Consider the following 14,826-nt stretch of genomic DNA (forward strand, 5'->3'; position numbering starts at 1 on the left):
AACACTTCCCAATCAAGTGTTTCCAAATACTTTTTCACGGGAGCCGCTACATGTGGACGAGCATTGTCATGGGCAGGAGAATAATTTTTTCGTGTCTAGAATAGTATTGAGGGCGTTTTTCCTCTTCAGAGCTCGGCTCAATCTCATTAATTGTGTTTCGATAGAGGGCTCCGTGATTGGTTTCGCTCGGATTTAGCACTCATAATACACTACACCCAGCTGATCCCACCAATACACAGCATGAGTTTTTTTCCGTGAATATTCGGTTTTGCTGTGATGTTGACGCATGGCTTGGTAATCCCCATGATTTCTTCTTTTTGGATTATCATAATGTATCCATTTCTCGTCACCAGTGATGATCGATGTAAAAAAACCCTTTTTTTATGTCTAGCAAGCAGTATTTCTCTTAGCATAATCGGCGTTCAATATCTCTCGGCTTTAATTCGTACGGAACCCAATTTCCTTGTTTATTAATCATTCCTAATGATTTAAACGATGTGAGACTACTTGCTGAGTGACTTCTAAAGTAAGTGCAAGTTCCTTTTGTGTTTGAGACAAATCTTCCTCCAATAATTCCACCAATTCTGCATCCTCGTAAATTTTTGGCTTTCCACTGCGATCTTTGTCTTTTACGTCAAAATCACCGTTTTTAAACTTTTGAAACCACTCATAACATGTTCTCACACTCAAGGCAGCCTCATTATATGCTCCTACGAGCAATCGATGCGCTTCAACTGTAGATTTTTTTAAATTAAAGAAGTAAATTAAAAGTTCCCGCAAATGACGCTTATTTAGCTCAAATTTAGACATTTTTGGATAAAAAAAATATATGATGCTAATACGAAGTTAATAATATGATAGGGTTATGTTGCTCTTGAATGGGTAACCTAATTTTCAAGCCGGTTATTATCTGCGAATTCTAACGTAAGCCTCGTGTAATGGCATCTTTCTCAAAACTGCGGAAACTTATTTGTAGCTAATACATTTTTGAAAACATAATTCAATTATATTCATTGTCAAATAAAGATTCTTATTTTATTTCCCTACCAGATTAATTTTTCCGAATTTGGAACTTATTATTAGATCACTTGTCAAGTAAGGGGCTTATATACTTTGTCATAAAAGTCACATATAGAATCGTATCTAATCTATTTTATGTATTGATAAGACGATATATTAAATACAATCGTAAAAATCTGTGCCATCAGTGTTCCGTAAATTCTAATTCGTGAACATGCAACGCACGGCGTTAGTTATTATCATTTTATCGTGCCTTCTTTCGAAAGTCTCGGTAAGATAAGTATAATTCAAAAATATATATTTGTATTACAATATAAAAATATAATAAAAACAAAAAACAAAAAGAATAAAATATAGTGAATTGAATAATTTTTATATTAGGAAAAGTAGTTTTCGGTCCAGGTGAACAAGATTAGGGATATGTGACCGTTAGAAAATATTCCCATATGTTCCGGTGGCTTTATTACACCACAGCAGACGTTCAATCGTATTATGAAAAACCCTTAGTGATTTGGTCCTGGTGCATCCTCTACTTCTTTTGGAAACTTCGAGGAACTTGGTTCTCTCGATACAAATTTGAAACCAAGGAATTACACGTGGGTAGGAATTTATTTTTCTCATTTCGAACATTTCTAAATAAAAATAAGTATTACAGAAATGCATTAAAAATTTCCAAATATTTATCTCTAACAGGTTAAGGATTACAATGTTTTGTTCATTGATAATCCAGTTGGTGCAGGGTTTAGTTATGTTAAGACTCATCAGCATATGCTCAAACAAACGAACAAATTGCTATTGATCTCGTCGAATGTATGAAAGGATTTCTAAAAAATTACCAAAATTTTCTGATGTATTTACTTATATCCTAACCGAATCGTACGGTGGAAAGATAGTGGCTGAATTTGCTCTACTTTGGTATAAGGTCTGATCTTTCTTTTATTTTCTTATTTTTTGTCCTATAAAAAATACATTATAAAAATTAATACTTATTATTAGATATTTTAGAATATATTTATAATTCATAAGACCCTAAAAATCCATAAAAGAGAAAGTATTAAAGGTAATGTTTTAAATAAAATTATATTTGCAACATTGTAAATATAAATAAATAATATAATAAAAAAAAAATACTATTAATTATTCTATATAGTATGTTTATTACAATAATTATTTTATATAAATCGATGGTCTAGCCACACTGTAGATTACTAGTTTCCGGTACGATTACTAAAATCAAGTCACATAGGCACAGTTAGTAACATGGATGGGTGATGACCCGTCCGAAGAAACAAAAGACTGAAACTGTGTGATTATTGAGTCCAGAGAGTCGTCGAATAAAACGCGTCTCCTTTGGTAGTAAAAAATTAATGTGAGAAGGTGTTAATAAAAAAGTGATTGGAAACCGTAAAAAGACAAATATTATTATATAAATATTATAATGTATATAAATATAAAAAGAAAAATATATATAATATAATAAAATATATAATAAATATATATATAATAAATATAATAAAATATATAACAAATATATATAATAATATATGTATATAACTAATATTGAAATAATATATTACATAAAAAATATAAATTAAATAATTATCAAAATTTTTGATAAATAAAAATATCAATAAATAATAATATATATATATAAATATAATAAATAATAAAATCGTATTAGTACAATATAAAATAAAGTATAATATATTTATCTTCTTATTGTCTCTTTTACTGGTTTAAGGGGTCTTACGATCTATCTGCATTACTATACAATATTTATGAACGCAAAAGTATAATAGCAAACAAATATATACAATGACCATAACCAAACAATTATGACAATAATACTTAACATATTAATATAAACATATCAGGTATATTACTAAAATATAATATATTAAATTTATAGGAACAGCAAGCAGGTACTATAAAAGTAACCTAAAAGGAATTGGCCTTGGCGATGCATGGATATCTCCAATCGATTCTGTTCTCACTTGGGCACCTTTTTTACTTAGCACGGTAATGCTATGGAGTCAATTGTTCCACGATTATAAACGATCAATCACCATAACTACCATGCTAAGATAAATTTCATATTCAATATTTTTAGGGTTTGATCGATTCTAATGGTTATAGAAAAATAGAAATATTAGCCAACGCAACTAGAGATGCTGTTAATAGTGGTCGATGGTCAATGGCCACTTCTTTACGGGAATATACAAAAACTACCATTCTCCAAGTTACAGATAATATCGATTTCTATAACATTCTAATAAAACTTTCCCCTTCCTATGGACCTTCTCAAACTCTCGGGAAACTATCATCAATTTATACTGATGGAGGTGATCATACTTTTTCAATTTTATCAATGTGATGACTTTTAAAAAAATATACAACAATATTCTGATCTCTGATAACTTTAGTAAATTACATTAGCATGCTACAATACAATCAGCACAATTAAATAATGATAATAATAAACAGCTTGTTCAGAAAGTACTAATTGAATTTAATTTACAAAAACTTGCATATCAAAATTCGAAAGGCAATAATTTGTGAAAAGCATGAAAGATATTTTATTATGAAATTCTTTGAAGAATATTCGAGCTATAGTAACTTCTGAATAAATCTGACAATAATCCGTCTATTCGAATTGTCTCAACAAATGAAACACGAAATATACATATAAATGAAGATATAATAATAATAATCTATTAATACGACAGATGCTAAATATCACAATTTAATTCTACGGGACAGTAAAAATATAGAGGATTTGATGAACGGACCAGTAATAACTGCACTTGGTCTTAACTTTTCATGGTCGACAATCTGACAGGGTGTTTAATATGTTGCGAGAGGATTTTATGAAACCGGTTGTCGATAAAGGTAATTCTCTTTCACACAATTGTAATACATACATTTATTATATAATAAGCACTTAAAAAATCTAACAATGAAATTTTATATATCCAATAATTTAACCTCCTGTTGTGTGTCGCGATAATAATAGTTTTTATCTTTTGTTCAATCCAACTGTAGACTGTTTCACAACAACACACACTTTCAAACGTTGCAAATAAAATTTTGATTTATTGATTTATTTATTAATAAATATTATTTATTGTAAAATACGTTAAAATTAAATTCATCATAGACGAATTGAATACAAATTTTCAAAAATATTACGATCCACCAGAAGTATTATGTATTGACGAATCGCTAATTACATTTTGTGGGCGCATTGTATTTAGGCAGTATATCAAACAGAGAAAACACAAATACGGTATAAAATTATTTAAATTATGTTGTGGTCATGGATACACTTATAACTGTAATGTGTACACCAAAAAAGGTCTCGATAAGGAAAACACAACTCCGTCAAATGTTGTAATGTCTCTATTGAAAAACTTATTTCATAGAGGCCACACATTGTGTACTGACAACTGGTACACCAGTATCGATTTAGCGAATCGCCTAATAGAAAAAAACGCACATTTGACTGGAACACTTCGAACAAATCGTAGGGAAAACCCAAGTGATGTGATAAGAACTAATTTGAAACGTGGAGAACTTATAGCTAAAGAAAATAATCAGGGTATTACAGTGTTGAAATGGAAGGACAAGAGAGATTTTTTGGTCCTGTCCACAAAACATTCCAGTGAAATGATAAACATAAAAACAAAACGCAGATTTTGCTGTAAACCACAAATTATAGTTGAATATAAAAAAAAAACATCCATTGATTTATCAGATGAAATGAGTGCGTATAGCAGTCCCTTGAGGAAAACACTCAAATGGTATAAAAAGTTAGCCTTTGAGTTATATTTGAACACCGCTGTGATTAATTCGCTCTTCGTCTTTCAAGAAGTAACAGGACAAAAAATATCAGTTACGGAATTTCGGAGATAATTGGTGAATGGACTGACACAGCGAGAAGATGAACAAATTCCGCATCGCGAAGGAAAAATTCTTCATAAATTGCAGAAAAAGAAAGGAAGCGTCCATAAAGTTCGAAAATATTGTTCTGGTTGTTATGCTGAAAATTCAAGATTATTTGGGTCCAAGAAAGCCAAAAATATAACAAAAAAGGTTGTTACATTTTGTTACCTGTGTAAATCCCAGCCATACTTTTGCTTAGAATGCTTTAATAAAGCTCATTAGAACTATATTTGACTACATTTCATTCAGGCGACATTTATCTTTTAACTTTAATACTGTCGGTCCCACCGAACCGATGTCGGCCGAACGAAAAGTCTAACGCCGGTCCCCGAGGACCGACGCCGTCCCGAAGAAAAGTTCAGCGGCGGTCCCCAGGGACCAACGCCGCGCTCAACGTGTTAAGAAGCACGTTCGTTCGTTAATTTCAATTCTGTCGCGTTCGCGAGTAATTTTTAAAATTTATATATTAAATTAACTGCGATCAAGGCAGTAATTGCATTAGATTTTGTTCGAGTAAAGTTGTATTTTTCCCCTAAACAGTCGCACTAACAGTTCGCGTATTAATCAGCGTATTAATAAAGATTTTTGTACTTGCATTGTTTTTGTGCAAATCAGTTTTGGGAAGAAGTTATAGAATCAGTGATCGCATGCATAATGAATTAAAATCATACGCGAATTAAAGTCAGTGTTGTTCGCCGTAATTTCAAATTTTGATTTTACGAGAAGAAACTTGTAGATAAGGTTTTTATTTTCGTTTATACCGCGTTATTTGATACATGCGTGATGCATCGTCATGGTGCCATTGAGCTTCATCCTATTGGAATGCATTCTGAATATTCATTTTTATTAACATTTATTCGTTTTTGTTTGCTATGATTTTGAATCATATTACATATAACTTATCATTTTGTTCTATTTTAGTTACAGACATAACGACGGATTATCTTCCTCTTCATAGATGTGGAATAATTTCTTCGATGGATCTTCTTCAATAACAAATAGAGTAACTCTCCGATCGTCAGACTACAATACTTGTTATGAAGTAGGAGTGTTTTGAAGCCACCGCAGAACTCCTAATGCTAACTATTAATACTTCGTATATGTGTTATTTTAATTCTAAAATATCACAAATATGTTATATAACGGTTGGTAACGAATGAGTGAGCACGGAAGGAACTTTAAATTTCTTCAATCATGCCGAGGATTAAAGGACCTAATCGGCACGAGCTACTGGCTGTAATTATTTAAATAAATTTTTTACGAGCACACGAGTAGTTCTTTTTCATCAATACCTCATGAAAATTATATAATTTGTTGTATGTTTTATTAGTTCAGGATAGGTCTTCTTATTTCATCGGTTATATTTATTTAATTAACAGTACAATTTGTTCGGCGATATTTACATTGTTAGAATAATTTATATTGCGCGCGGAATAGGATAGGCGGAGTATGCGTTAATTAAGTTGCGAGGGCGCGCAAGGGCTGTCGAGATGCGTGCGGACACGCCTTACCATGCAAGAAGCAGGGGAGGGCGTCTTGAGGTGTGCGGGGGGAATAGGATGCGTGGGGCCGTGTGCACGCACGAGTCTCATTCTGTTGGGCACTCTGGTTTGAGCTACCAACAGTGTTTGTTCTCATCTGGAGCTTTTCATTATCTTGGCCTTTTGTGCTAGGCAACGTGAATAGAGCGTGTGTGAGTGAGTGAGGAGTGTGTGGAGTTTTTTTTGGGTTTTTGTTCCCAACAGGCTCTTCACGTGGGCTTCTAGTCGGGCAGTTGTACGGATAGCTACAACCTGTCTCCAGGCTCCCCACGTGGGCTTCTAGCTGGCCAGGTGTAGCGAATTGCCTGCAACCTGCCGTCCGGCTCCTCACGTGGGCTTCTAGTCGGAGCGTTGTACCGTTTATCCGCAACTTGTCTCCAGGCTCCCCACGTGGGCTTGTGGCGAATTATCTGCGACCGGTCACCAGGCTACCAACGCGAGATAAGGTTCTGGCCAGACAGGCCATCGTTAGGTGCGGTAAGAAATCGCGTGCGTTCGATTGTCGTCTTGCGTCGGAAGCGAACGGTAAGAGAGCTCTCTAGCGTGCGACCAAAAGGTACCTCGCGTCGTTTATTCTATTAATATATTTTCTTTCAGCGTTTTGTTTGTAATTGTATGCTTCATCAGTTCATTGAATAAAGTGTTCTCTTGCCCCGGCTTTTCTCTCAATTCCGTGAGAGTTTTTATGCCGAGGCAAGTAGCTTTGTGCCGTGTAAAAGTGTTTTGCTCATTTATCTATCCTGTCCTATCTCACTCATTCCAGCGTTAAACTGTTTAATAGAACTCATTGGGAGGGATTCGACCATTTTCTGGTCACGTATATAATTGCTAGAAACATTGGTGCCTCGGGTGAGGAATGAGTGATAGGTGGGATTGATAAATTCGTAAAATCGGAAAACGCTTGCGTCTTTGTTCCTCGGTTCTTTGTGTGGACTTCTTTTGGCTTTGTCTGAGTGTTGCGTCATCGTTCTTTGTCCGCGGGGATCGCGTGGTGCGTGTGGATTCGAGACGTGCCACGTGTTGGGTCTTCACTTCCGGCCGCACGGCTTACCCCCACTTCGCTAGCGCTTCACTTCCGGCCGCACGGCCTACCCCTACTTAGCTAGCGCTTTACTTCCGGCCGCACGGATTCCTCCTTCCGGTTTGAGACTTATGCTGAGCGTTAGGCCCGTTGGTGGGGACGCGAACAGCGAGTAGTGGGAGATCTGAGAGTGGGACCACGGTGGGGCGGCATAGCGCCGCGTTTCCTTGGTTACGGATTAAATATCCGCGTCTTCTAGCACGCGCGTTCTTCTCTTTCCCCGCAAGGTTCATCATTCGAGGGGTCCGGCGATCACGACTGAGGGGTTTGGAAGTGGTGTTCAGTGTCCACTTTGTGAGGGTCCACACCGGGTGTTTGGGTGTGTTCGGTTCAGGTCAATGGCGTTACCGGAGCGGATACGAGAGGTTGGGCGTTTGGCCTTGTGTGCCAATTGTCTCGGGCAGCATTCGGTGGGGGCTTGTTCCTCTAGGGGGCGCTGTTTCGCGTGCAAGGGCATGCACCATACGCTTATCCATACGCCCAGTAGAGTAGGAATGCAGAAACCCGCTTCCAGAGCGGTTGCGGGAGGTTCGGGAATTAATGGGACTGGTGCGCCGCCAGTGAGTTTGCATGCGGCTACGTCCTCGGATAGCGTTAGGAGTATTCTGCTTGCCACTGCACGAGTTTGGGTAGCAGGCACTAAGGGGAAGGGAACATGGGCACGAGCGCTTCTGGATCAGGGATCGGAGGTTTCTTTGTTTCCGAAAGGATCACGCAGTTACTCAGATTGTCTAAGCGGCGTACTTATGTGCCTCTTTCAGGACTGGGGGCAGTTGATGCGGGTACGGCCCGGTCGGGGGTACGAGTTACTATCCGGTCGGCGGTCGATACCACCTTCCAGGTCGAGGTGGATGCTCTGGTGTTACCAAAACTAACTTCTCTGCTTCCGTCTATTAATTATACTTCCAGGGTTGGCGGAGACCTGTTCAAGGACATTCCGTTAGCAGATCCAGAGTTTGTCGTCTCGAAGCGGATAGATGTAATTTTAGGTGCCGATGTTTACGGCCAATTGCTCCGGCCGGGGATAAGAAGATTCTCGACGTCGCAGCTCGTCGCGCAGGATACGGCGCTTGGGTGGATCATCTCCGGACCGGTGGATGGAGGAGCTGCACGGCGGGCGGAGGCTACAGCGACTACCTCTTCTTCGCTGGTTTTGCACTGTTCGGCTCAGGAGGAATTGAATCACATTTTGCAGCGGTTTTGGGAGCTGGAGGAGGTGTCGGATGCGCCTAAGAGATTGAAACCAGAGGAAGAGAAATCTCTCTTGCTTGTTTGCACCGTAGGTTTGCACGGGATTCACGATTGGCTCAGGCGTACCGTGACTTCATGAGGGTGTACGAGGAGCTAGGCCACATGTCACGAGTCCCGAGGTCGGAGGTCCTGCGCCGAGAGGCATGGTACTTACCTCACCATGCCGTGGTGCAGAAGGATGAATCCAGGTGGAAGCTAAGGGTGGTTATCGATGCCTCTCGGCGTACGAGGGACGGACACTCACTAAATTCCTTTTTACTTACAGGTCCTCCATTACAGAGCGATCTTTCCTTAATCTTGCTCAATTGGCGTAGGTACCGAGTGGCGTTCACGGCTGACATTGTAAGGATGTTTCGTCAGATTCGAGTGGAGCCGGAACATCAGGACTACCAGCGGATTATCTGGTCGTCTGACGCAGCATCTTAACCGGTGGAATTTCGTTTGAATACTGTCACTTATGGCACAGCTTGCGCTCCCTACCTGGCGATTCGTACTCTGTCGCAGTTAGTACGGGATGAAGGTTCGCGGTATCCATTGGGATCTCGGTGTTTGGAGTCGGAGACGTATGTCGACGACACTTTTGCCGGTGCGGATGACATACCGACAGCAGTTAGAAAGAGGGATGAACTGGTTAAGTTATTAGATTCTGCTGGCATCCAGTTAGATAAGTGGGCGGCTAATTCTATAGAGGTTCTTCCAGATTCTGCACGACCGGGTGTGGAGAAACACATAGAAGGTAATCAGACTGTCAAAACGTTAGGAGTTCGATGGGTCCCGGAACAGGACGAATTTAGGTTCGACGCGGCTAGCGTAGCAGACTTGGCTGCCGCCCACACCAAAAGATCCGTTTTGTCGAATATCGCTCGCTTATTCGATCCATTAGGATGGTCTCTTACGGGTGGGAGGCCGGTTGACACGTTCTCATCTAGCTTTTGATCGGAAACACCCGCCAGTCTTGCCTCAACACTCGCATCTTAGTCGACTATTTGTGCGGCACGCACACCACCAATGCCTCCATGGGGGTCCGGCTTTAACATTGGGTTACCTGATGTCGCAGGTATGGGTCTTAGGCAGGAATCGGTTGATCAAATCAGTTATTCGAGTCTGTATGCCTTGCCAAAGGGCTAAGCCTCAGCTAGCTCACCAACTTAGGGGTGAGTTACCCGTGGATCGAGTGGTAGGGAGTAGGGCTTTCGCCAATTCTGGCCTTGATTATGCGGGTCCTGTACAAGTGAGGATGTCAAAGGGTCGTGGAAACCGATCGGGTAAAGGATACATCGCTTTGTTTGTCTGCTTCGCTACTCGTGCTATCCACCTCGAGCTGGTTAGCGACCTATCCTCGGAATCTTTCCTCTGTGCATATCGTCGGTTCGTAGGAAGACGTGGTATTTGCCGAAACCTTTATAGTGACATCGCTACCAATTTTCAAGGGCCGATAAGGAGCTTAAGGCTATGTTCCGCCGGGCTTCGGACTTTTATCATAGGGTTGCACCTCTCCTCGCTAACGACGGAACGAGCTGGACTTTCATTCCCCCAATGCCCCGCATTATGGTGGGCTGTGGGAGGCTGGTGTCAAGTCGGTCAAGCACCATTTGAAAAGAGTTGTGGGTGAACATACGCTCACCTTTGAGGAGCTTTCCACCGTTCTCGTGGAAATCGAGGCCTGCCTTAATTCTCGTCCATTGGGCCCGCTGAGTCGGACCCAGACGACCTGCAAGTGCTCACTCCCTCTCACTTCCTCAATGAGGGAGTGTCGGCTTTGATTCAGGACGCCGAGTTATCTACTTTGCCGGAGAACCGGTTAAATAGGTTTCAACTTCTTCAGCGCGTCCGCAATAATTTTTGGAAGCGGTGGTCAAACGAGTACTTGTCACATTTACAGGGTCGAGAGAAATGGAGGAATCCATCTGAGAACTTCCGAGTCGGGCAGCTGGTACTGATAAGGGATGATCGGTACCCTCCCTCAAATGGCCGTTGGGCAGGGTCACCGAGTTGCACCCTGGCCCGGACGGGTTGGTGCGAGTGGTCACCGTCAAGACCAGCACCTCTTTGCGTCAGCGACACATTGCGCGTCTGTGCCCCCTCAGGTTGACGATAGGGACGTTGAGACAACCAGTCAACCGTAGCTCGGTTTGGTTCGTCAGTACGACGAAGGCGGGCGGGATGTTCGGCGAATTTACGTTGTTAGAATAATTTATATTGCGCGCGGAATAGGATAGGCGGCGTATGCGTTAATTAAGTTGCGAGAGCGCGCAAGGGCTGTCGAGATGCGTGCGGACACGCCTTACCATGCAAGAAGCAGGGGAGGGCGTCTTGAGGTGTGCGGGGGAATAGGATGCGTGGGGCCGTGTGCACGCACGAGTCTCATTCTGTTGGGCACTCTGGTTTGAGCTACCAACAGTGTTTGTTCTCATCTGGAGCTTTTCATTATCTTGGCCTTTTGTGCTAGGCAACGTGAATAGAGCGTGTGTGAGTGAGTGAGGAGTGTGTGGAGTTTTTTTTGGGTTTTTGTTCCCAACAGGCTCTTCACGTGGGCTTCTAGTCGGGCAGTTGTACGGATAGCTACAACCTGTCTCCAGGCTCCCCACGTGGGCTTCTAGCTGGCCAGGTGTAGCGAATTGCCTGCAACCTGCCGTCCGGCTCCTCACGTGGGCTTCTAGTCGGAGCGTTGTACCGTTTATCCGCAACTTGTCTCCAGGCTCCCCACGTGGGCTTGTGGCGAATTATCTGCGACCGGTCACCAGGCTACCAACGCGAGATAAGGTTCTGGCCAGACAGGCCATCGTTAGGTGCGGTAAGAAACCGCGTGCGTTCGATTGTCGTCTTGCGTCGGAAGCGAACGGTAAGAGAGCTCTCTAGCGTGCGACCAAAAGGTACCTCGCGTCGTTTATTCTATTAATATATTTTCTTTCAGCGTTTTGTTTGTAATTGTATGCTTCATCAGTTCATTGAATAAAGTGTTCTCTTGCCCCGGCTTTTCTCTCAATTCCGTGAGAGTTTTTATGCCGAGGCAAGTAGCTTTGTGCCGTGTAAAAGTGTTTTGCTCATTTATCTATCCTGTCCTATTCACTCATTCCAGCGTTAAACTGTTTAATAGAACTCATTGGGAGGGATTCGACCATTTTCTGGTCACGTATATAATTGCTAGAAACACAATTAATAAACGCCCTTTCTTATATTTCCTATTTGCTCTCGTTACTAGTGTTGAATCGAGAATTTATTCGATTATTATTATTATTATTTTTATTTATTTATCGATTTCGTCCAAAAAAGCATGTGATATTATCTTTAAATGCATTGCATCGTGTTTAATTTATGTAAGTGCGAATAATTTTAATATATCGATACTTCGATATTAACAATAAATGAACACGAAGACAAACCTTTTCGCGACGGATAGACTCTAACAGTTAAGTGGTGGTACAAAGCCTAGTTCTTTAATTAGAACACCTAACTTAATAAAAGGAGTCTTCCGAGGTTTTACATATATATTATATATTTCTTTTCTTTTTTAAAAATTCTTACTTATTAAAAAATTAAATTTAAAATTTCTTACAAATGAAAAGTTAAAAAATTAAATAATTATAAAAAAATTAAATAACCTATATAGTCCTAGTCCGCTTAGATGAATTTCTATAGAAATGAATTTATATGTTATGTATTTATGTTTTTTAATCATGTTTCTCAAATCATGATTTTCAGCTTCTAATGAGCTAATCTTTCGTTTCTTCCTCCTATACTTTCTGCCTTCCCATCTAGGAGTGTGCTCAAATGCTACTCGTACTGGTAAGAAATGGTTAGCATAGGTTCAGTTTTAAATTTTTCCCTTATTAGCGATTGTCTTTGTAGCAGTGGTTGCACGATGTACTTTGCTATATGCGTATTAGGTAGTGTGTACCGTACATCGTTTTTCGCGATAGTTTTTAATTAATGCATCATTCAATATTTGAAGTACTACTTGTAAAGTCACTTATGAGATGAAAAATACGAATATTTGCATTTTTACATTTATATTAAATTTTTATACTTTCTTCTTTTAATAAAATCGTTTTTAATGGTAGAATTACCGAATTTATTTATGGAAACTCTGATATACTCGTATATTATTAGAATGCACATATATTAGTATGTACTAGTAATTTTGATTTAGTCATTTTTGCAATAATCATCAGCCTTGGTTGTCAATTACAGCAAAAAGTACGTATACCTTTAGCATATACGCTTAGAAAACAAGTGGTTTAAAACTAGGGTGTCGGAGGTGCGTCGGGGGATGCTCTCTAGTTTAGGTATTTGCACCCTGGTGGTATGTGAGAGAATCGTTGAGTGAGTGGGTTGATGGGTATGTATGTATGTATGTTTGCTCTTTTTAGATATTGCCAATATACTGGCAGGTGGCATACTTTTCTGAATGAATGTGAAAACTTTAATTATAAGCAGGTGGGAACCCCGGAAAAACACGTGGTATACTTTCACTTAAAAGTGGAAGTCCTACCTCCGAGTTTTATACAGAATTGTTACAAAATTATATTATTTCATTTTATCATGCTTGTTTTATAAATTAATTCTGTCACTCTTCTGTAATCTTTATTATGTATCATGACTCAAAAGAATTTGCAACGATTTGAAAGATTTATTTCTATCTCGATTCTATCTCGAACGAGATGTAGTCGATCAAATTCGCAAATTTTTTGATGAGTTTGATGCTTAGTTTTAAGTATTATAACTAGCACTTCGCACTATCGCGATTTAGTCTTTGAAATACTTAATATAATTCATATAAAGAAAAAATTAAATAAAAATATTGCAAGAAAATGCATTACATTTATTGCATTATTCATTTAAATTCATTTTATTACTTGACATTAAAAGTGCGACGTGTTATTATGTCATGATTATGATTATCTGCTCGGACATTCAATTAATTAGGCTCGTATATGTACACGGTCAATTAACATAGAATTCATTCATAGTTCACAAGTTTTAATAATGAACAGAGAATGTAAATTAGTTTTTTAATAATTGAGAAATAAAATCATAAAAACATACGAGTAAATTTGTTTAAAGTAGTATGGAAGATCTTATTTTGCATGCTCGTAGGAAATGTCCAAATGCAGTTTTTTCAGGGTATGAAGAAAAGAGGAGGCAAAATGCCGAAGAGAGAACGGGCTACCAACTTATCTATTGCTTAAGACGGAAACTATAAGCTATTGAATTTTTTCATAGGTTTTACGGCAAGTTTGAACTTTTCAGGAATAGCTCTCTAGTCATATTTAATATTGTATTACTTTTTTGCTCGTCGTTAATTTGTTGTTGTAATTGGAGATAATGGAAATCATTCTATCTCCTTGGGATACCAAATTGGTGTCTAAATATTAAAGATGTGCATAAGTGTTTAGATAGAGTCAAAAAAATTAAAATACCTTATTAACACATTACGTATGGGAGATATCTCGTCTTTAGAAATCCGAATTTTGTGGCCGGGAGACGATATATCTAGTTTTCAAGAAAAAAATCACAGGAAAACCAAATACATTGTAGATTACAATTTATACATGAACGGCGTCGACCTCACTGATAAATATCTGTCATATTATTCAATATTGAGAAGAACAATCAAGTGGCCGAAAAGGATGGTACTAATAATACTAATCAACTACGGCCTGTCAAATACATTTAAAATTTATAATTTTTGTAATGAGAATAAAATTAAATATAAAGAGTTTTTACTTGCTGTGGAGCAATAATGAATATCAGAAGAAATAACTCAATAACTACTATTATGAATATTGAACAAATTATTCCAAAAACAAGAGATTACGTACGAATCGACCCGCCATACAGACTCTCGGGTATTATGAAACAATATACCCTTGAACCAATAATAGACAAAACCATAAAGAAATTCCCCCCAAAAAAGTATGTAAAGTCTGTCTATCTGTCCAATGGAAAAGGGAGCGAAACAAGATACTGTTGTAAATTGTATCAAATACC

The 14,826-nt window shown here is 38.8% G+C and overlaps 2 protein-coding genes and 1 pseudogene across 2 annotated transcripts; all 3 read left to right on the forward strand.

Moving 5' to 3' along the window:
• The first annotated feature begins 1,401 nt into the window (after positions 1–1,401).
• LOC122526648 lies at positions 1,402–3,856 on the forward strand (annotated as a pseudogene).
• Positions 3,857–3,869: 13 nt separating this feature from the next.
• On the forward strand, positions 3,870–4,932 carry LOC122526649 (piggyBac transposable element-derived protein 4-like). The gene is made up of 2 exons (XM_043650169.1): positions 3,870–3,909; positions 4,178–4,932. Exons 1-2 carry the CDS (start codon positions 3,870–3,872, stop codon positions 4,930–4,932), a joined length of 795 nt encoding a protein of 264 aa, XP_043506104.1.
• Positions 4,933–9,883: 4,951 nt separating this feature from the next.
• On the forward strand, positions 9,884–10,447 carry LOC122526650. The gene has a single exon (XM_043650170.1). It carries the CDS (start codon positions 9,884–9,886, stop codon positions 10,445–10,447), a length of 564 nt encoding a protein of 187 aa, XP_043506105.1.
• The last annotated feature ends 4,379 nt before the right edge of the window (positions 10,448–14,826 follow it).

This window comes from Polistes fuscatus, unplaced genomic scaffold (genome assembly GCF_010416935.1).
Source record: "Polistes fuscatus isolate 324 unplaced genomic scaffold, CU_Pfus_HIC Scaffold114, whole genome shotgun sequence".
NCBI lineage: Eukaryota > Metazoa > Arthropoda > Insecta > Hymenoptera > Vespidae > Polistes > Polistes fuscatus.

What these genes read in the sequence shown, in the direction of transcription:
- LOC122526650 (XM_043650170.1), top strand. Translation starts at nt 9,884, where the DNA reads ATGTCGCAGGTATGGGTCTTAGGCAGGAATCGGTTGATCAAATCAGTT.
- LOC122526649 (XM_043650169.1), top strand. Translation starts at nt 3,870, where the DNA reads ATGTTGCGAGAGGATTTTATGAAACCGGTTGTCGATAAAG. An exon ending in GAAACCGGTTGTCGATAAAG is followed by an intron (nt 3,910 to 4,177) that starts GTAATTCTCTTT and finishes AATTCATCATAG; the next exon opens with ACGAATTGAATACAAATTTT.